At 38.6% G+C, this 22,058-nt stretch overlaps 1 protein-coding gene across 1 annotated transcript in view; it reads right to left on the bottom strand.

The window, feature by feature from the left end:
* LOC104959113 (metabotropic glutamate receptor 4-like) overlaps positions 1–20,998 on the bottom strand; it is a gene marked incomplete at its 5' end in the record, with an annotated part of 28,780 nt that extends 7,782 nt beyond the window's left edge. Inside the window, 4 exons of the mRNA XM_010786964.1 lie at positions 1,083–2,018; positions 3,076–3,212; positions 10,316–10,516; positions 20,858–20,998. Coding sequence (XP_010785266.1) covers positions 1,083–2,018; positions 3,076–3,212; positions 10,316–10,516; positions 20,858–20,998 — 1,415 coding nt within the window. The remainder of the gene's footprint in view (positions 1–1,082; positions 2,019–3,075; positions 3,213–10,315; positions 10,517–20,857) is intronic.
* Positions 20,999–22,058: the final 1,060 nt, after the last annotated feature.

Below are 22,058 nucleotides of genomic sequence, written 5' to 3'. Positions count from 1 at the left end.
CCTCTGGAGCGCAGAGTGGAGTCACTCTGTGAGGGGAACCGAGACCCCTGTCCACTTCCATTGGGCCTGGTGACATATATTTTCTCTGACACACCAATATGATTGCCAATCTGCTCCAACGGAACAGCGAGGGAACAGGTCTGAGGACAGGAACCTCGGAGGGTGCAGCCTTTATCAAGCTTTTTGGAAGTATAAGGCATTAAATCTGTTGTGTAGACTCTTGACCCTACCTTTTACCCAATTGTTTTCGATTTAAGTTATTTACAAAATATCTTATCTAAATGTTTTCTTTTGCCAAACAGGATTTTAGGCACTTGCCTCCATGAATCCTCTACCAGTACCTACAGACACAATGCATTACTTTCTTTTTTTACAGAAACTCCTGAAGGAAAATCTAGGAGCTGCTATAATTTGTTATTATGCTGCACCATAGCATTCCCATACTGATGATTATTTTGCTTTTAGTATTTGGACTTTTCCACTCTGATTTTTTTAATGTGCGTCTGTGTTGAGCAACCTGAAAATTAGCACTCGTAAGAGCTCATTTGTGATTCACTTTCAACTGACAAGAAGCATCAGCAGCTGCAGTCATTTCATGCTACTTCACAAATACCCGTTATCTATTTCCTTGTGACTGAATGTGCAGTGATTGAGTACTTGGTATTTCCACTCGGTGGAGCGGAATCAAACACACACAGAAACATAATTAAAGAAAACATATCCAAGCAAACTTGAGGTGAAGGAATTATCCTCACGTAACAGCTTTAAAAGCATTGTAGTCCCCACAGTGGAGCACAAAGCCCATCATATACTGATGAATAGCGACAGTATCTACAACACAAGAGGACGTTCCTTTACTATAAACATAATTTCAGAGGCCATTTCCTTCACAATGAGGCACATAGGAAATATAAAAGAACTCAAAATGGAAAACTGACAGCCAACATCCAAGAGTAAATTAATTCACTTCTAGTTTGTTCTTTTTCGGTGAAAACATTTGATGAAGTGACTGCTCTGGCATCTGTGCCCAAATAAAAAATAGGAATACAAATTCAATGTTTATTTAGATATGGGATATTTACCTTTTCTGCTGATTGTGAGGTCCCAAAGAAGATGGGGATGAAGGCAAGCCATACGATGCAGGTGGTGTACATGGTGAAGCCGATGGGCTTGGCCTCGTTGAACGTCTCGGGAACACCTCTGGTCTTGATGGCGTAAACTGTGCAGGTGACCATAAGCAGCATGCTGTAACCCAGCAGGCAGATGAGGGAGAGGTCTGATATGTCACATTTCAGAACACCACGGGCAATTTTAGGATTGGATGTACGCTGATCCTCATAGTCGATGATGGCTTGCGACGGGTCGACACCGAACCAGATGCACACTCCGAGGAGCTGAAATGATATCAGGCTGAACGTGATGACTAACTGCGAGGCGGGGGAGATGAATCGAGGGGCACTGACCGACATCTTGCCCTGCTCAAAAATCCTGTAGATCCGATTTGTCTTGGTTAGCAATGCCGCGTAGCTTATACTCATACCCAGGCCGAGGAAAATCCTTCGCAGGGAGCATATAACCACATCAGGCGTGGAGATCATGAGGAATGTTGTAGCATAGCAGAGGAAAATACCCGTCAGCAACACATAGCTCAGCTCTCGACCCGATGCCTTAACAATGGGTGTGTCATTGTAGCGTACAAAGGAGACGACCACGAACAGGGTAGCCATGATGCCCAGGACGGCGATGAGGACTGGGATCACCGCCCACGGAGAGCTCCACTCCAGCTTGACAATGGGAATGGGATCGCAGCCAGTGTTGTTTGCATTAGGCCGCAAATCGAAGCGGCACATCTTGCAGGTGTAAGTGTCTGCCTGATACTGGTAGCCATCACAGTTCTCACAGTGCCAACAACAGGGGATTCCCTTCACCGTCTTCTTGCGCTGTCCGAGGCGGCAGGGTTGGCTGCAGATAGAGGACGGGACTTCCTGTGATGCACCAGGCCACTGCATCTCATCCGTCTGTGGGGAAAAGGGAAGGAAGGGAGAAAACAATTAGCAAAACTACCAGTTTATTCCACCTCATCATACTAACACTGTTTTACTCATATACTAATTTCCTTCTATACTCACGTAACCCGAAATAGTTGCATAGCTACTTCACAATTATTCAGTATTATCACATTTGGGCAAGCTCATAATCAGCACTAAAAAGCACCTTTAAAGGTTAGAATTGCCAAAACAACAACACAATTCACTACATGTTATCCCGTCGCTTTCAAATTCATACATAATGCATAATGACACAATTCAATTAACGATTAGAGGATTTTTTTACACACAAGTGCATGATTGAATTAAAAACAAAGTACATTTGGATATTCACCACATGAAAGATTCAGCCTTTTTATCAAGACAATATTGTGTCAACTCATGAATTATAACTCAACAGGAAACAACTTCGCTGTGTAATTGCCTCCAAGGAATGTTGCACTTACTGAGGGAAAGCTAAGTAAACAAAGTTTGCGTGGCACTGCAGTCTCAACAATACTGCATCATGTGCCTTCTCCTGTTAAACTGACATTATTTATTTGTATAACCTTGTAGCTTAACTTTTTAAAGTAAGTTACTGTAGGCTGTGAAAATGGACAGGCAATATTCCATTTTTCAGATAAAGATAAGGATGCATTGTTCCTCAGAAAGTTCGGCATTCAAATCATTTATATTTGTATTTAAATGCACACAAGAATACAGAGTCTTTGCTCCATGTATTGAAAATAAAATGGTGTATTCCTGTATCATGCAATGATGGCAATTGTCAAAACAAGGATTAGCCAAAAAAGGCTTTATTACTGACAGACAGAATTGTGATTGGAAATGTAGTGTTAATACTTTGCAACTACCTCTGTATTGACTAAAAGCATTCGTTACCCTGTGTGTTTTAAATTCCAATGCCAACCAGAAAAGGGAACACTCAATCATGAATGATCAGCACCAAAAACTGGCACTCGGATTGTAGGAAAAGTCAAGCATACATTCTTTAAGACATATTTAAAGTAGTATTTTAAAAACGGCATACGTTTAAGTAGAGCTGGTCTGTCCAGTGACCAATGATCTTGTACTCTGTCATGTTGTTTGTGATCTGGTATTGGTAGATTTCATAGCGTCCAGGAGCATCTCCGTTCACATTGAAGATCACCGGGCTGCCAGCAATTCCTGAAAAAAAACGTTATGTGGCTTTGAAAGGTCCAGTTTTCAACAATACAGTACACACCCGAGCAGTTCCCATAATGCTCTTGGATGAAATGAGGCTGCAAGGGGACTTCTAGCTAATGCTGTTATGGTGTTAATGAAGGGAGCTGAATAGATGTTGACAGCCGTATGGTCCTGGTCCTCTGAGGAGGGTCAGGGCTGCTGTCCGCTCATGTTCCCTTATCATTTCACACTCCTTCATTCTGCTTATTGCCCCGATTGCTTGTTATCCACACGGTCCATCCAGAGTGCTAACGGATGACAGAACTGATTTTGATTACCACTTTGAGATCTCTCTCATCTCTCGGCTTTCCTGTTTCTGAGTCAACAGACAAAACCCCTCTCCAGCTTCACAACTTGTTATTAAATGTGGTGTAAAGGAACGGGAAGTTCACAGATTTCATGATGAGAGCCCACCACAGAGTGTCTGTGAGCAAAGGGTCATTAATTGCATCCCAATCTCTGTCTGTTTGCTCCTTCCAAATGTGTTTTCACTTCCTCAATAGTCCCTGAATACTGAGCAATTCTGTAACATGTTGTAGTGGTTGTTGAAAAGCGAGGCTGAAAATGCCCCTAGTTAACTTGCATAAAATGTGTTTTGGATTACCCACTGTCAATATTTGGATGTTGTGTACAGTACATCCGAGAGCTACTTCAAAGAGATAAGAGTGCATTTTTGTGCAAAGGATATTCATCATGTCCAGACGCCAGACTGTGTGTTTTCCAGCATTTGGGTGGGAGTCATTCATTTTCAGCAAGTATTGACTACACTCCCCTCATAAGAATAAAAGGAATTATTTATTTGAGCGTGTTGTTCCCTTGAATAGGTCTCGGTATCGATTGAACCTTTGAGTCAAAGTTGGAAACCTGTGAGTCAAGCTTTCAGAGCAGACCGGTTTATTTCCGTCTGCAAATGTGTGTGTGTCAAAGATCTGATCAAACCCATGGGATGTATTGCATTAGTATAATCCTGCTGCATTATCTAGAGGGCATGTCAAAACAAACAGCAGGCAGTCATGTGCAATTATGAAAATGTTCTTGCCCATCTCAGCAATACAGGGAATTGAGTGGGATGTATATTTCTACTAATTTGATTTTCGTAATCGATTAGTTTCACGTCGTAACTTGCAAAATTACATTTACAAGTTTCAGGCGCAGAGAGCAAAAATTAGCAATCTGCAATTCTGCATATTAATGAACCAGGTCAGGTTTTTAAGGAAAACACTGCATAAATATCTCTTTGGAATTAAAGTGTGTGTCTGTGTGTGAACATACCGATGTATAAACATGATCCACTTTACTCACTGCAGGTTTTCACAATGGCTGTGAAATGTGTCTTTATTGTATTTGATCCTCAAAAACTTCTCAATCTTCCCAGTGCCTAGCTAGATTTTCTTTGTAATTTAGGGGAGGCTGTGGCACAGTGAGTTAGTGCGTTGGTGTTCAGGTCAGGGGAGCACAGGTTCAAACCCCACTGGAGTCAGCATGTCGTTGTGTCCCTGTGCAAGACACTTCACCCCAAATTGCTTCTGTGGGGATTGGCCACAGTATTGAGTATGTAAGTTGCTTTGGATAAAAGCGTCTNTGTCTGCACCGTCGACACCAAGTCAAATTCCTCGTACGTGTCAAACCTACCTGGTGATAAACCTGTTTCTGATTCCGATCACATCTGTAACATATCAGTAAAAATAAAGTAAAATATTTGGTAACACTTTATATTAAGGTACATATATCAACTAGTTGTTCATTAACATGCATATTAGCAGTATATTCGCTCTTTATACTGTAAGGCATTATAAACCCTTATTAATGTCATATTCTACAACGGGGTGTCCAAAGGGTCTTAAAAAGTATTACAAGTTGATAAATCAATTTAGCGAAAATGAAGGCTATTAAAAAGTATGAAACGGCATTTCCCAAGGTATTACATGTTGTAGCTTGTTTTCAATAAGTATATAAATTGTCCAAAGAGGTTGTATTCTACAGTGTGCCTGAATGTAATCATTGCGTAGGTGTGTAGTGTGATTCTGTGTAGTTTATTTATGGCATCCCGTTGGATTTGATGTCATCTGAACAGGACATCGCACGCTCACTGCTTGATAACGCGGAAGGTCCGTTTACGCCGGTTGCTAAGCAACATCGTTATGGGGAAATGCAAGTTTGCGTCCAAATGGTTGTAAGATAAGGAGGAAGGACAATCAATACTGTATATAGTCAATGTGAGGTAAAGTGTGTCGCCAATGTAACCGGTTAAAACTCCAAGTGGCGATGAGGTCTTAAAATCTGTGGAAAGGGTCTTAAAAAAGGTCTTAAAAGGCATTACATTTGACTTCAGGATTCCTGCATATACCCTGTTGAAGCATGTATGCCGCTTTGATGAAGGCATTTCTACACCCCTAACAAATACAACATAATTAATGTATTTTGCCTCAATGCAAAGAACCAAGATTCAGAGCAGCTGGAGTCTGTAACTGACTTCTATGGTAAATGGAAGCCCAGCCTTACATGTTTATTAGTCGTTGGATTGGGCCGAGTTAAGGGCCAGTGTTGATTATCTTTTCAGCCTTCCCTCTTTTATGACACTAACCTCAGGAATACTTCATCCCCCCAGACTGTATCGTACCCTCTCAATTTGCTGCGAAGCCTAATATTCCTTGTTCCCTGGACAGGCCAGATCCATTATTAAAGAGTATACACACACTTTAATTTGACATCCTTTCATAGACTGCTGTAATAGCTTGCATTGATCTGAACAGAGGAATAAATCAAGTAGATGTATATAACACACCATATAATGCTCTGTGTGATCCTGTGATACATCCAAATGAATATACTTCTCAACCTCATACCTCAGCTTTAATTGACAGTGTGTGAACCTGATGTTACAGGCAACCTTTAATCACACTATTTTCACAGCTTCACGATCAGGTTCACTTTATGTTTTCCTAGATTACCTTGAAAAACCAACCAACCATCCACTATAAAACATGCATTTACAACCATTGAGTATGGTTGTAAAAGTATTATCTTAATCTGCAATATCCATAGTGCTTGGGTTTCCTCTTTCCTTTAGTCAGCAGCGATTATCTGTAGACAATTCCCAGAATAAACTGGAATCATGTGGACAATCCCGTTTTAAATTCTCAGCAGAAAGACTCTTAAAAACAAGGCAGTATCCGGTAATGTGCAGTATTGATTTGTTTAGCCATGCCTGTACTAAGCCCAAAGACTTCAGTGCTGACGAGCCATCCAGTAACATAACACTAGGTTTAAAGAAATGCATGAAGAAGTGAAGTTTAATTCTATAATCTGCTATACTTCAAGGCAAGGAACGTTTATTTATACAGCACCTTTTCTTAGACAAAGTGCTTTACAGGCAATTGATAGAAAAGATATGTGTGACATAAGATCAATTAAAAGTATACAAAGGTTTAAAAACAAATTGATAAAGAAACAATTAGAAAGTATTTATACTTTAATAAAGAAATGGCTACAGTTGGGGCATATCTTTGTTCGTAGGGGAGCTGATTTCAGCAGTGGACACATAATAGCCAAACACATTCTCATCACATTTGATTGAACTCCGGCGAACACCAGCTCACTCGTCCCTGCAGACTTACCTGACTTGCACCCAGCAAACAAATCGGCTATTTATTTATATTTTGGTCCAAGTGACTTTGCCTCAAAAACAATTCTATAGCTTTCTCAGAGCAAGTGCAGGGATCTGATAAGACATGTGTTCTCCTTCCTTAGTGTTTGTGAGTATTTTATCTGCAGGATTTTGAATGAGTTTATCATCTTTGTGTTTTTAAGATGCCAAGATACTTATTCTGTTACAGCTTTAATCTAGCCACTGAAATGTAAATCCTCATCAATGATTCTCGATGTGTTGTTTTAGAATCAAGATAAGCACTGAACGTCAGCTAACCTAATTTTCCGCAGTGTAAAATGCTTCGGTAAGATTCAATATCACCAGCTGTTAAACTTCCCTTCATACTAAAGCTTTACTCCAATGCTTGAGAAATTGCACTATATTTTAAATCAAAACAAATATGACTCCAGAAAACATCTTCATTCAACTGACCTGCTTGCATAATAAGTGCACTGAGAGCAGATACACTATTTGGGCTTTGAAGATGTGGCCTACAATAAAACACTGAGTGCTGCAGACTTTCTTTTCAATATCCATTAGGGATGAAAACTAACCGCTGCAAACAAAGTGTCAGGTTCACCTTTTAATATCCCGAACAATAAAGGTTATGTTGACTACATTACTAAAATAATGCACCCATATTTAAGTCAGACCCATGTTGCCTTGTCTCTTTACTACTTTGTGTTTTACTTTGGACCTCGTAATCTATAAACCAAACCACCTCTGGGGAAGTAAATGCCACATCATGCCTTTTCCTTTAATGGTGTTGTACATTTTCTAATGCAACCTTAATTAGTTTAACAACAAAGCTTATCGTTGTTTCTGCCATCCCTCCTCTGTTGCCCTTTTGAGGCTGCAAGATACCGTGTGCCTTCATCAAACAACAACAGAATTCAGAATTGGTCAACCGCTTAGAGACATTCGCCCCCTTATCACGTACAATGTGTTGGAGCGCTAGCCAATAGAAGCCCGAGTTTTACGTATTGATGGTGTTACAGAAGTAAACAAAGGAGTCCAATCGAGGTGGGGTAGTTCTCCAAAGTTCCCTTTGGAGGGAGCTTTGGGATTTTAACAGCCTATTTACAAGCTATAACACTCAGCAGGAAAGGGAAAACCCAAAAAGTATAATAAGGCCCCTTAGTCAAATACATGTAATTCAACTATTTATCTAAACCTGGCTTGAACAAAATAAGTTATATGGCATTTAAGCAATACTACTATAATACAACTTTTCTCCAGAACAGTGCAGTTTAAACGTATGCAACCCCCACATTGCACGTTAGGGTTACACAATGGACTAACCAGTAGGAGTTTCTAACACCTCCAGTTGTGTTCATTAGCCACACAGTATCACTGATGCTTGGAATGAACTATGAATTCAGCAGCAGTGTTTTACTTCATCCAGAAGTTCCTTTGTTTTAAATTATTCCTGTTGTGTACCTGCAGTGGTGTGACTCCCCCTCACCCCACGACCCCCCCCCTATAATTGTCATACTAATAAATGCATCCTTTCCTCTATAATCATCTTTGAGGGTGGAGCGGCTTTGAGATTGTGTCAAACTGCTCGCATTAGATCGTGCTTGATTGCATGAACACTTTGACCCTCTTCTGATCCGACGTGTGATTAACTCAAGTTGTAAATGCTGACGCTGACCTGAGTCAGACCCTGCTCTGCATACTTGTGTGTTATTTTAAAAGAAACCAGCATATGCTGCTTACATGACCTCCTTATACAAATACTTTCTTTGAACCTATAAGCTTATAATTAACCAAAGTTTAGAAAGTTTCTAACCTTATATCGAAAATTGCACATATGTTTACATCGCAAGTGCATCTAATATTTCTTTGTATGTATTTGTTTCCATATGTATTACTTGTATATATAGAGGCATAGCAAACACTCCTTGCATCAGAAAATACAAATTATTTGTATATATATATATCTTTCTTTTTATTCTTATCTTTGTTACTTTTTTATATGCATGTGTATACACGGTCAGCATTGGTATTTGATTTTGTTGTATCTCATGCAATGTCATTAAAGGAATTCTATTCAATGTGCATCTTACTTGCTTTGATAATGTTTAATTTGTATAAGTATTCATGTGTTTATACTGTAAACAACAGCAATCTAATATAAGAACAAGGTATTACTATATTAAGCTCAAGAGTTACAATGAAGCTACAAAGCTTCTGCTGTACAAAATCCACAACAAAATGAACTAAGGAGACTTTAGTAATACTATTTAAACCCTTTAGGCATTATATACACACACAGAGAAACTGTAAAAGAGCATAAGTGCAATCCACTCAGTTTTTGTTTGGTATTTAAATGTTAAAGTTGTTGTTTTCCTGAAGATTTTACATAATAGGGTGCCTTTTCTCTGCTTACAATGGCACACTCATGCTAGAAAGGGCTTTTGCATAGTTATGATAAAACAGCAGTATACAGTAGATGATGGTTAGACAAAGGAGTCCATTGGCGGCATCTTTTCATAACAGAAGGATTAAAATCACAAACTTCAATTAAACTGTATGCTGAGGCAGATACTGATGTAAATATTGATTTGTTAATATTTCTGATATGGATATATCGTCACGTAAAAATATATATGCAGATGCCATCAAAAAATCTTACAGTTCAAAAATCAAGACGTCAGTGTTCTGTGGTGGTCGAACTATGTATATCGCTTCAAACCTTGTTTGGGAATTCCTGTATTTCAATGTCTTGTTACTAATCAGCCTATACAGTATATACACCATTACGATACATTGGAAAAAACAGCCTCCCTTATGTATTGGTCAAAACTGAATAAAGAAATGCTCAGAAGGGGTTGCATTAAGTTGCAGAAGCTAGTTGAACATAGAACACACAGAAACTTTGGCTCATTAAATAGTTTGAAGGTGTTCAGCTGATGCTTTTTTGTGTGACTCGAGATATGACAACCCACTGTATTTAATAGTAACACTAAAACATGTATTTTGAGTCTACAGAGAACAGCCACAGGGAAAGGGAAACTATCTATGCCTGTATTTGATGGCTCTGTGCGGTAACTCTCTTCCCCCTTCTCATTTATGAACAATTTTTATATCCATAGCCAGTGCACTTCAAGCAGGAGATCTCTTGCGTGGGCAATTCAATGCTGACAAGATAAGGCGGGAAATCTCACAAAGGACCGTTCTTCCACATCATCAACTACGATAAAACGCGCTGTTCTGCTGCTGATTGTCACCCTCCTACGGATCTCAGCCTCTTATACTAGCTGGGAGTAATTTACATTCAGTAGCCTGATAATTGGAGGCCATTGTGTACCCAAGCTTGTTTCACCCATTTCTTATTCTACCATATACTGTACATTTATCAGAGTACTTGTCAATTTACATACAGTACATGCGTTGGATTCTGAGTACCCACCTGTGAAGTTAACGTGGCGGATGTACTTGAGCAGCAGAGTGCCGTTGATGGATTCCATCTTTGAGCAAAGGCCGACTTTCCCAGGGCAGAGGTCTTTGTGCATGTTATGTAGAGCATGAGCCATGGCATAAATCGCGTCAATCACAAACTGAACCTTCCCCTCTTGTTCGTAGGATGAGTCCTTCCCGATCCGCTCGTGGTCTAAAAGAAAAACAGATATTACAAATCATGGATTTACATACTTGAAAGATTCCTAAATACTGCAGGACATATAACTCACTCAGTTTACATATAAGTAAATTGAGCGAGTTGACTTTATGAAAGTTCCCATGATGTCTTTTGATGGCTTAGTCATTTTATCATGAGAGACTATCAAGACTAGAATATTCAATTTGAATGACGAACATAAAAGAAGAATAAAACTGATCCACTGTCAAAAATGTAAGAAATAAACAGTGATTGCTAAAATCAAGGAATGAAAGCCTTTCAACCGGCTTGATTACTCAATTGTGAACCCATCATTTGTTTTAACCATATTTAGTCTATTTAAAGATTGGCGAAAAGTTATTTTTTGTCCTCATTTGTCTCACTTGCAGTAGAGAACAGCCGTTGCCTTCCTCTGCACCATGATGTAAAGATCCTGAAGAATTAGTTAAACTTTCTAAGCAACTATTTCTCCATATAAGTTGGGAAAACGCTTCAGTAAGGTCGGGAGCTCTCTCAGGTCTTGTTTATGTGAACTCTTAGTGTTTAGTCACGTGGCACCTCACATCCATCACAAGTGCAGAGCGTGATGGAGTGGTTAGCGGGGGAGTAGAAGACACAGCAAGACAGGCCTTATCGTTCTTCAGCATTAATGTAATTAGTTATGACAGGTGTATATTAATCATAGCTGGGGTTGTTCTAAAGCTTTGAAAATGTGTTAACGGCTGAGCAAGGTTTCAATTATCAGCGTAACGCTTTTTTTCTCTAGCCAATACCCTGCTGGATAGGTTGAGCAGAAAGAGTGACAGCAGGACACTTTGAACTGTGAAATTTCACATGTTCTCATGTCTGAATATGCATCCTGCTGTTTTCTCCCTTATAATAATCTGACAGATTTTCGATTCAAATCCATGGATGGATAAAACAACGTCCAGCATAACGCCTGCACACAGCATGTTACAATAAGTGATCAAACTAACCCTCATATCCTATCATTCAATGCATGTGAACTGTCGCACTTTATTAAAAAGGAAGTCAAATTCACTCGATAAAAACCTTGATAGTGACATTGATTCATTGTCATTATCAAAATATCAGTGGATTCACAGAGAAGCGAAGATAAGTGTCCCTCACGCTCACAACAATGGTCCTAATCAAGACTCCAACGACATCATCTGTTTTCAAATGCATCGGAGAAGCAGACTGAGAGAACAGGAAACGGCCTTACTATTAGCCATCAAAACTATTTGAACTTGCATGTCTGAATAATATAAAGCCTCAAGGAACATCAGAGAGGACACATTATGCTCATTTTCAGGTTTGTTTTTGGATTTTGTGTGTGGGAGAGAAACTCGCTCCGGAGGGGATTTTAGCCTTTGCAGATCATTTACATGCACACATAAATGTTCAACACACTACAGGAAAGGGAGAAACGCCCACAAAGCATAGAGCCTCTTCAACCCTCCTGTTGTCTTCGGGTCAAATCTGACCGATTTACTACTTTCATCCATCATAACTTTTTTGTTTTACATTCGATTGCATTAAGGCTTTATGATATCCTTCACAGTAGACATTTGAACATATACAATTGCTGATCACCACTTTCATTGAATTGTTACCGGTTGTTAAGGAATTAGTAACCATCCGGATCAGATAACACACACACACACACACGTACGTACACACACACACACACACACACACACACACGCACACACGTACACACGTACACACGTACACACACACACACACACACACACACGTACACACACACACACACACACACACACACACACTCTANACAGAACAATTTGACACATTTCCCACTCTTATGTGTCCATCCCCCCACACGGATCACACCTGGCACACGCAATACATGTTCAGTGTCTATTCTTTGTATATTTACTGCAGTTTTACATGTATACCAGTAGTCTGATACAATATTTACAGTTTGAAAGGGTGTTAAATGAAATTGGGTGGTGATTAATGGTTTTTGTCTCAAATTTGACCGCAAACACCAAAGTAAGGTGGGGGGGGGAAGCGAAGGCAATAGGAGGGTTAATATCAAAAGACACGTGTAAATAATAAAAAATCTATAATTTCACAGATAGATGAAGTTATGTATGACATGTCTGTAAAGGGCATCAGTCAGTTGCATTAGAATGCGTCATTTTAATGACTGCAGCAGATTTGGTTCTGTATTATTAACACAACTGAGTTTAAGTCCAAGTTTTGACTTTATAAATAATAGATGAAGCTAACCTTTTGTTTGACTTACCATACAGTTATCTGTTCTGTCCAGATAGTGCAGCTGTGATGAGGGGGGCTGATTAAATGCAAACCCACCGCTTAAACAATCTTTTTACAACCAATCACTGCACTGCTTTTCGTTCATTCTAAAGGGCTGCTTATTTTCACTATTTCTTAACAAATCCATTAAGGCTTACAATATGGTTTCCTGTATTTGTGTGTAGTGTTATTTCCAAGAGTGTGACAGAAAAAGTAATTTGAGAGACACTTTGCGAAGTTTTAAAAGCATGTGAATGACAGCATTGCAACAAATCCCCCTTGGAAATATGATATATGTTGTATTCAGAAACATTGAAGACAGTGATTGTGAATATTACTGAAGTTAAACCAAAAACCCTGAGGCTCTGTAATAGGGGATCATTTGTATCAGTGCAGTAAATGGTATATTTATTTTGTCCCGTCTTTTAAGGTGAATGCTTTTTAGAGTAGTTCAATCCCCTGTTTTGAAAGTCTACTCAGTTTGGAGTGAATAGAGTAATTTTCATTAGAGCTGCATCTAATTTAATCTCAACAATCAAAGAATAATTTTTGAAAGTGTGATTCTGAATAGCATGTCAATAACACATAATGCGGAAAAGTGGAAAGTGACCATATTCAATTTGATGTGCTAATGTGTGCTCTCTGGTGGAAATTGGCCACACGGTGCTTTTGCAGGCTTTAATTACTGAAAGGTTTTTATTGCTGCGGCTCTGATATTGTGTAATTACACATAAACGTATAATTTAAATAATCAGCTTACTGTCATCAGGGGAGCAGTATTTCAGTCCTTTGTGGCTTTGCTTTCAATAAAGGATGGCTTGCATGCTAGACAACTTATGTGTGCTCTTTTCTAAGGTGTATTTCGTAGGTTTGTTTACAAGACAGGAACAACACAAGGGGAGGTAAACAGTGCATCATGATCAGATAACACAGATAACAAAAAGCAACATGAAGCAGATGATAGAGTGAACTCACGTTTGGTTTGCACACATTGTAAGATCTCTGTGGAAACCATTCCTTATCTCAACAGAGACACTTCATTTTAACAAGTGCTAGCTTTTAACGGATGAATAGTTTTCGTTTGTCTTGTTGTTATTATCTACTGTAGATACTCCCACAGTCTTTGCTCGCTGAGAAGTGGCAATTTACCATCAACGACAAAGCTCTGAATGTTTAAGCAGCTTGGATACCGCCAGTTATTCTGTGAATTTATGCTACAGACAAAGTGAAGCATGGATATTCAGTTCCTATGGCTGTCACACTCATTATTATGTCTCTCTTTTTCAAACACAAAGTCATTTGACATATTGATGGCAAGATGCCTCAGAGGTTTGCACAATCAGCTAAAAGCCAAACGTTTCTGTATAAAGTTCACTTTTTAAAAACATTTAGCTAAAAAGAACAATATTTTTCACTTTCAACTTTAACAAGCAATATGTGCATGTTATGCTTTTGCATAGATTATGACCTCATATAGTGTAGGTGAAAGTGTCCAGTATATTGATTTCAAATTACACTATCAAGTAATGGGAAAACAATGAAAGTAATAATAATAATAATAATAATGCATTTATTTTATAAGGCGCCTTTCAAGGCACTCAAGGTCGCCGTACAACAAGGTTAAAAACAGTTTTTTTACAAACATAGTTAAAAGCCAAACACAGTTTAACAACATAACTACTAAAGTAAAACAAAAAAGCAGATTATTTAAATGTGTATTGATGAAACACTTCAAAGAAAATTGAGCCTGGTGACATACAACCCAAACCAGTCCTTACGTCAAAGTTTGGAAACCCCAAACTACCGGTATATTATTTTCTAAATATAATTAGATACATCATTTATTAACTGTTTTTCCGACAGGTGTATGCTTTGTCTTCTTTATTTGTGCAGAAAAATGACACTCATTTTGATGTTGCCTTTGTTAAATAAATCTTTAATGAAGTATCTCCTTTGATGTTTAGTTTTAGCACCTTTCTACAGAACCTAAAGAAAGATCAACCCCCCCCCCGCTGTAGACATGCACTGTATGTTAAAGAGTTTATTCCTCTCCAACATGGCTCCTCCTGCATGATGGATGCAGACAAGGGACAGGAAGTTGAGATGTGCTGCAGAAGGTTAGTCAGCTGTGCAAAGCAAGTATTGTGAACGAAGATGAAACCTTGCAACTGTTTTTTATTTTATCGGTGCTCTAGGAGTTTAACCCATCAAGACAAACCTTGAGATTCTGAAAGAACTCAATGATCCATAAAGTCCCAGGTCACACAGTACGCTCTTGCTCAAAATAACATTTTGAATGGAGGCACAACGTTTCTTTTGAGCATCCTTTTCATTCGAAGTAGATGGGGCCACATTTTTCATTTTCTATAAACGCTGATTATTTTCTTTGTGAGGCTCAGAATAATAGGCTATCTGTCCAACCAATTTGCTTAAAGAACACGACAGACTCTAGATGCTACTTTCTTGGAAGCGAGTTCATTTGGACATTGGGGGTCACTTAGTTCTCAATTATAGAACTTTTGAATATACATTGTCATTGTTGCTGTATCTTAAGGTGCTTCTGGGTTCAAACCAACTGGACAGCTTGAGTTATTCTGTGTGGAGATGACATGTGCTCCCATTGTCAGTGTGGGTTTTATCCAGTTTCTTCACACAGTGCAAAGAAATCAGGTTCATTGTTTACTCTGAATTGCCTGCAAGTGTGAATGGCCCTGTGATTGCCAGAGTGTTACCTAATTTCCTTAGTTTATCAAACACTTAATCAATTATTAAGATAATAAGCTGATTAATCAAGCATGAAAGTAATTATTATTAGTAACTCTTGCCATGCGTATTCAACAATATAATACAAAGTCTTAGAATGTGTCAGATTTAATTCCATACATCTTTCTTTATCTCCAGTTTAGTCATTGTTTTTTTTTACTTTTTGCATTTTTGAGCTCATTCAAATTGTCTCACATTCCCAATGTAACACGGTTATTTCTACATTTTATTACTGAACTGAAATTGTTGTTAAATTGGATCAGAAAACATATAATAATGTAGCACTGGAACATCTGTCTACAAGTCCCTAGAATCATTTAAATGATCTCCTAATATGGCCTTAGTGAGGTGCTTTGAAACGTTGGTAGAAAACCATTACAAACCATCTTCATTTGCTTAAAAAAGACACAGTTGCTCATAAGAAGTAAACTAAATGAATGAATAGCTATGGATAGCCAACCAGTTTAAATTATTTAAATGCCCTTTAAAACATAGTTGTAGGAAATGTCAAAAATGGGAAATTGGTTTATCAATAGGATGTGTTTTATACATTGATATCATTCAAAGTACTCTAAGCTACTGCAGGTTAATAATTGTTTCTCCGCAGTACTATCTTTACTTAAAGGTGACCTATCATGCAAAATGCACTTGTGTACGTCTTTTGTACATGAATATGTGTCCCCGGTGTTCCAGGGAACTCACCAAGTGTCAGAAAACACAACCCTCTCTCTTTTCCTCCATACCCAAATCTCTTAAAAAGGGGCTGCAACGGATCTGATACAGACTGATCCAGATTTGAACACTTCTGTGACGTCACAGAAGTGGCGCTACGGCTATTGGGCCAACTCCACCAATCAGGAAGAGACAGCCACGGACATTGCCGTTCGAAAGCGCTGGAGACGCTGTAGTACATATGCCAGGCCTGTAGATGGTGCTGTTCTCACAGAATCAGCCCATGCAAAGACAGTGTTAAATTGAGCGAAATGAGGAATGGCTAAAATGCATGATCTGTTTGGTATTTTGAAAAATAAAAAGTATAAATATGCCTTCTATAGGTATGGTCCTACACTATGTTATTCAAATATAGCATGATAGGTCCACTTTAAAGCTCGACGGTTGGGATTCAGCTTGAGCGAATCGAAGAAGTGAGAGATTATTGCAGGTAGGCGTGTGGCACAGTGGGTTACTGTGTTGGTGTTGGGATCAGGGGGGCACAGGTTCAAACCCCACTATGTGGATTGGCCACAGTATTGAGTATGTAAGTCGCTTTGGATAAATCGTCTAACAAGTGACATGTAATGTAAATGTAATGTAGTAGGAGATTGGTTTATTTTGTGTTATTTATGTAATGTAATTGCTGGGTTGCAGGTGAAGTCCTTCATGTCTTCAGTGAGCAATGGACAACTGTGGAGGCATGTGCTCGTGTCTGGTATCCGTGATGATTCATGACTGCAGGGATTCAGAGCAACACAGTCAGTTTGCTTCATTCAAATGTTAAACCTCAATATTTGCTGAATCCACGGCAACAAAAGGCAGCGCTCCTGCAGAGCTTTCATCTTTGCCTCCAGCCCCGAAACACAGAAGACGTTAATTTTAGGAAGTGCTGCATGATATGGCTGTTGGCAAATTGCTCTGCTCTGTTTACTTTCATGTATGTTGCATATTTTAAAGATGCGCAAAGTAAAACACTCAACATCTTCTGTCTTTGTTTTAGGCTGTAGCACTTTCAACATGAAGATTTGAGGATTAACACCAGTAAGTACTTGTGCTGATGTTTCAGCCCGGCTTATTTCTGTCCGATGCAACTGGGATTGGAGGGGTGAATCTCATGCCTTGATAATGTGCAAAATGTTTCTTTTATTACCACTTTGTCTCACTTTGTCTGACTATTCACATTCGTTGTGCTCTTAATGAACAGGGTCATGTTTTATGGTTCAACAGCGTAACCTATAGTATGATGTACACACAGCGAATGATCTGATCAAAGATTGGATTCAACTCGGCAAAAAATCCAGTTCAATTTCTGTGTGTTCTTCATATTTACCTCACATGTAATTGGAACCTGTAATCATGAGTTTCCAGTCACCCGCATATTCTGTACAATCCAAAACCACGTTGTTTCTTCGATACTGATGGAAAGTTTTAAAATAATGGAGCGTGCCCAATGATTAGAAATGCTTCACATCAATTAAATATAGAACACTAAGAGATAGCACTTAATCCATACAGATGTGGATTGTAATAAATCATTCATCGTTTATCTATTAGTGTGAATTAAGGGCTAGCAAAAAAACTCTAGTTATTTGCTACCCCAACAATGTTTTTAAATATGCCTCTAACATCTGACAAGGTTAGGGTGATACAAATAAAGTAACGAAAGTTCGATTTTAGGTTAGTCTTCCACGTTTTTGGGAGGGTGGTGAAAACAAATTGCCTCCATCTTGCACCAGGGGTCACCAACTACATTTGTCCAAGGGCCAAAATTAATCCAAGAGACACTTTCGGGGCCAGAGATTGTATGTATATGTATATATATATATATATATATTTATATAGATCATAATAAATTATATATATATTTATTTATATATATAATTGATTAATATGTTCACTTTATGGAAACATTTTTCTTTTTTTTATAAGCCTGTATCTGGGGTAATAAAACTGAAAGCAGTCCTGATTGGCAGGGAAAGGAATTAACTTTTGTATTAATACCCTGTCCTGATTGGTGGGAAACATGGGCTTAAGGCTAAACCTGTTTGCCTTATCTGCAATGAAACGGTCGCTGTTCCAAAAGAGTACAATCTCAGGCGTCATCATTTAACAGAGCATGCAACTTTCTCTGAGTCGTATCCTGAGAAGTCCGATGCCTGTCCCATTAAAATGTCCACCTTGAAAGCTGGATATGCCCATGCCACCGGAATTATTACCCGGACAGGCCCGCCAGTTGATGGTCACTGGAATACACCTTTTTGTTGTTGCTGGTTCACACTACAGCAATCTCAACTACACATGTTACCAGAAAACTGACTTTATGCACCTAGCATGTACTGAGTTTTAATTTAAAATAACAGAGTCCTAAAATACAGCCTCACTTCATGTAGGTAATAATGTTCAATTGTTGTTGTAAGTGTTCTAAAGAAGTGACAATTCAACTTGATTGACATTTTGGAAGTAGTGTGTGGTGTTGTTGAATTGTATTGCTTCGCACTGAGAGTTGTTCCTCTGTATAATGCAGTACAGTGTGTCTATTTGATCACATGTAGAGAAATAAACTATGAGGTTATGACCTGCTCAAATCCTTGGATAGTATTTTTGCTGCACCCTTCATACAAAGCAGTAAAATTATCTTGGGGTTACATTGTACATCTGAAGCTACAAAGTCAATTGTTGCCTCTGGGGCAGCAGATACAAAAACAACGGGTGGAAACGGCAGCAGTAGCACCTGAATTATACATCTGCACAGTGTTGTTCTCAGTCCCTTTCAGTGCTGGAAAATCACCTGAAAATAAATCTGTTGCCATGCCTTGCAGTGTGCGATTAAAAGCTTTGATACTACACAAACAGGATCATTCCATGCCCATAAAATCATGTAAATACTTCAAGAATGTAATTCTCCAATCACTGGTTGTTGATTAAAGCTTTACACAGATAAGCATTATTCATTCCTCATTATTAAGTGTGTTGTTAAAAATACTGCTGACATTGTAGGTTATTTTAAAACAACGACATATCATATTTTAAGATTTATCCTATCATATGCTTCCAACGTATTACTTGAAGAGTAATGCATGGTTTATACAATGAAGAATCAAAGTGGCTAACAAACAGCAGAAGTGGGGACATTAAATAATGGTGCTTACAAAATGAACAATGGGGAGGATAGTCATGGTTCCTGCAAAAGGCTCTGACTGAAATGATTGTTCTTCTTGCCTGTAGATGTTTGCTGTGCCTCTGAGGAGAGGAAGAACAGAGTCTACAGCAATTTAAAGCAAGAGCGTCCACCATGGCAACTGATCACGTGTTCTCCTTAAATCTAAAAAGTGTGGATTGTAGATTGATTTAGCAGGTGACTATTAAATCTCTGTTAATCTGTTGTAACAATTTAGTTTGTGTCCTATAATAATGACTTTGCATTGTCCAGTGGATCAGAAAGCAACAGTATCAAAGTACCACATTATCTTCAAAACAAGTTGACAGTGAAGACTTTTTCAGAAAATGCAGTTGATATGTATCTAATAAACTCTTGAACTGGGAAGGGAACATTTCCTTTATCAATATAGGCTGCTATTTAAAAGTAATTTGTTAACCTACTAAACCGACTTGTAGTTCTGTGTTAGATATTTGTATGTGTATTTATGGGACTATACTTTCTTTTTTATACAATAAAAGTTGTAAAAGCCAACACATCATTAAAACATGTAAACATTCCAGCAGTAAGTGACAGGGAGTGTGAGTTTTCTGCTTTCTTTTCAAATATAAATGAACATGACATATCATCCCTCTCTTGGAGATTTAAAAGCATAGACATTCTTCTAAGCACTATCGCACTGGTACTTTGTTTACTGGCAGTATCTTCCACCCGACATTGTTTAAGATAATGCGTATATTATGTGTCTGTAAGCAGCACGCAATTTATGTGGACTTGACTTAAGGGCAGCGCTAGTTAAAAAAAGTCTATGCCAATGAAAGACAGGTGCAAGCCTTCAAGACAATCCAATCTCAAAAGCAGAAGACAGCCAGCTTCTTGAGAGTATTTGTTGTGTGTGTTGTGAGATTCTCCACCGAACATATAGGAATGTATTGCCTGTGAACTTTACGGGTGCAAGCTTTAAATCTGTCAGCCGTGACTACTTGAGATGCAGCGTTGCTCTGCACACTGGGATGAGACGGGCCTGGAGAGTGTACTGATTTTAACGATCTGAAAGCTTGTTTCTAATGGCCTGATTGGATTTACTATTGATTATGTTTTGAGCGTATGTGGCGGCATAGTTTTGTGATTGCTATTGTCGACCACTGCAAATTGAAGTAGCCAACAGACGAGTAATAGGAACATTAATTTCTCCGGGACAAACTTAGAGATTCCCATTCACTTATCTAAACCCATTAGATTTAACCTAAATTAGAGGAGCGTGATTATTTTCTCCCTGATGACAAATACATCCACCCAGCATACCATCTACACACACATAATGTATTCACAGCAGACCCGATCGATATACTTGGTCATTGATTGAGTGCTTTCTATTGACCGAGTGCCTTCTCTGCTATTAAGTGTAGACTCACTTGTGCATTTCTTGATGCCAGATCCTTTCTTCACGGCGTGCCGGCTGAGCTTGCATTGGAAGTTATTTTCCCAGAACTCTGCAAACCAGATGTTCCTTCTGTTATTCTCTAATGTTCGGCTGATGAAGTAGCGATCGAAACCTGAAAGAAATGAGAGGCCGTTAGAATTTAATTTATCACGTTTTACACCTGAATATGCTAAGCGAAATGTAAACTGTTTTGGGCCTGGGTCCTGGTGGATATCTTTGGTGATGATTTCAATTGAGCCAAGTATTTACTCAAGCCCAGTGAGAAGAGAAGCTCTGAAATCAAAAATATTAGCAATGCAAATTCAGTTTGGTTTGCTGTTAGCTTAAGAGTGGAACTGTTCAAATGAAGTCATGTCTTTGAAAGAGATCCAAAGATACATTATCCTTTCACTGCGCTGACTTTGATGAGTTGTCATTTTCTTTTCTTTGACATTGTAAACATGTTTTCTTCTAAATGTTCTGCAGAATTTTCCAAGGGCCTTAAGAGAGTATGTAAACTTTCAATGGCATGAAACAAAAAATACAATCTGCTATGGATAGGTTGTTTTCAAATAACTACATTATATCATTATATCATATTCTGTTACACTTTACCAACTCTTTACCAACATTATTTGGAATCAGTAGCTCTAATAGTAGCGTAAGGAGAATATTCACTGATACGGTACAATATTAATTCAATTTATGTGAACATTTAAGAAGTAGCTATTGGGATCTACATTTAGCGAGTTTGGTTGTAAGTGATAGAAAACAATCAAATACATTAAAGGTGGGGTTGGTAAGTTTGAGAAACCGGCTCGAGATACACTTTTAGTTATATTCCAAGGAATGCTCTTAACACCCCGAGAGCAATAAATATCTTAAGTGCTTTGACAAAAAATCCATAAAAATTTTGTATCTGTGGAAGCCGTAGCGCTGTAAAAAGCACGACCAATCATCTGAGCCGGCCCGGCTAAAATATCTGGATGGCCTACCTGCCTGTCAGCCTTCCATCTGTGCACAGAATTATCTCGTGACCTCATTGGTCATGTGCGCGTTCGTGTGTGTTGGAGGCGGGGCTCTGTAAGGAAGTGGCAGGTTTTTTTCCGGCTGTGTATTTTCAAATTCTAGCGCACTCGAGCTGGTTTCTCCAAATTACCTACCCACCTTTAATACATAAATAATCTCTCAAA

Source organism: Notothenia coriiceps, unplaced genomic scaffold (assembly GCF_000735185.1).
Source record: "Notothenia coriiceps isolate Sejong01 unplaced genomic scaffold, NC01 NC01_scaffold00029935, whole genome shotgun sequence".
NCBI lineage: Eukaryota > Metazoa > Chordata > Actinopteri > Perciformes > Nototheniidae > Notothenia > Notothenia coriiceps.
The sequence above is the reverse complement of the archived record's forward strand: the minus strand, read 5'-3'. Positions and strand labels throughout refer to the sequence as shown.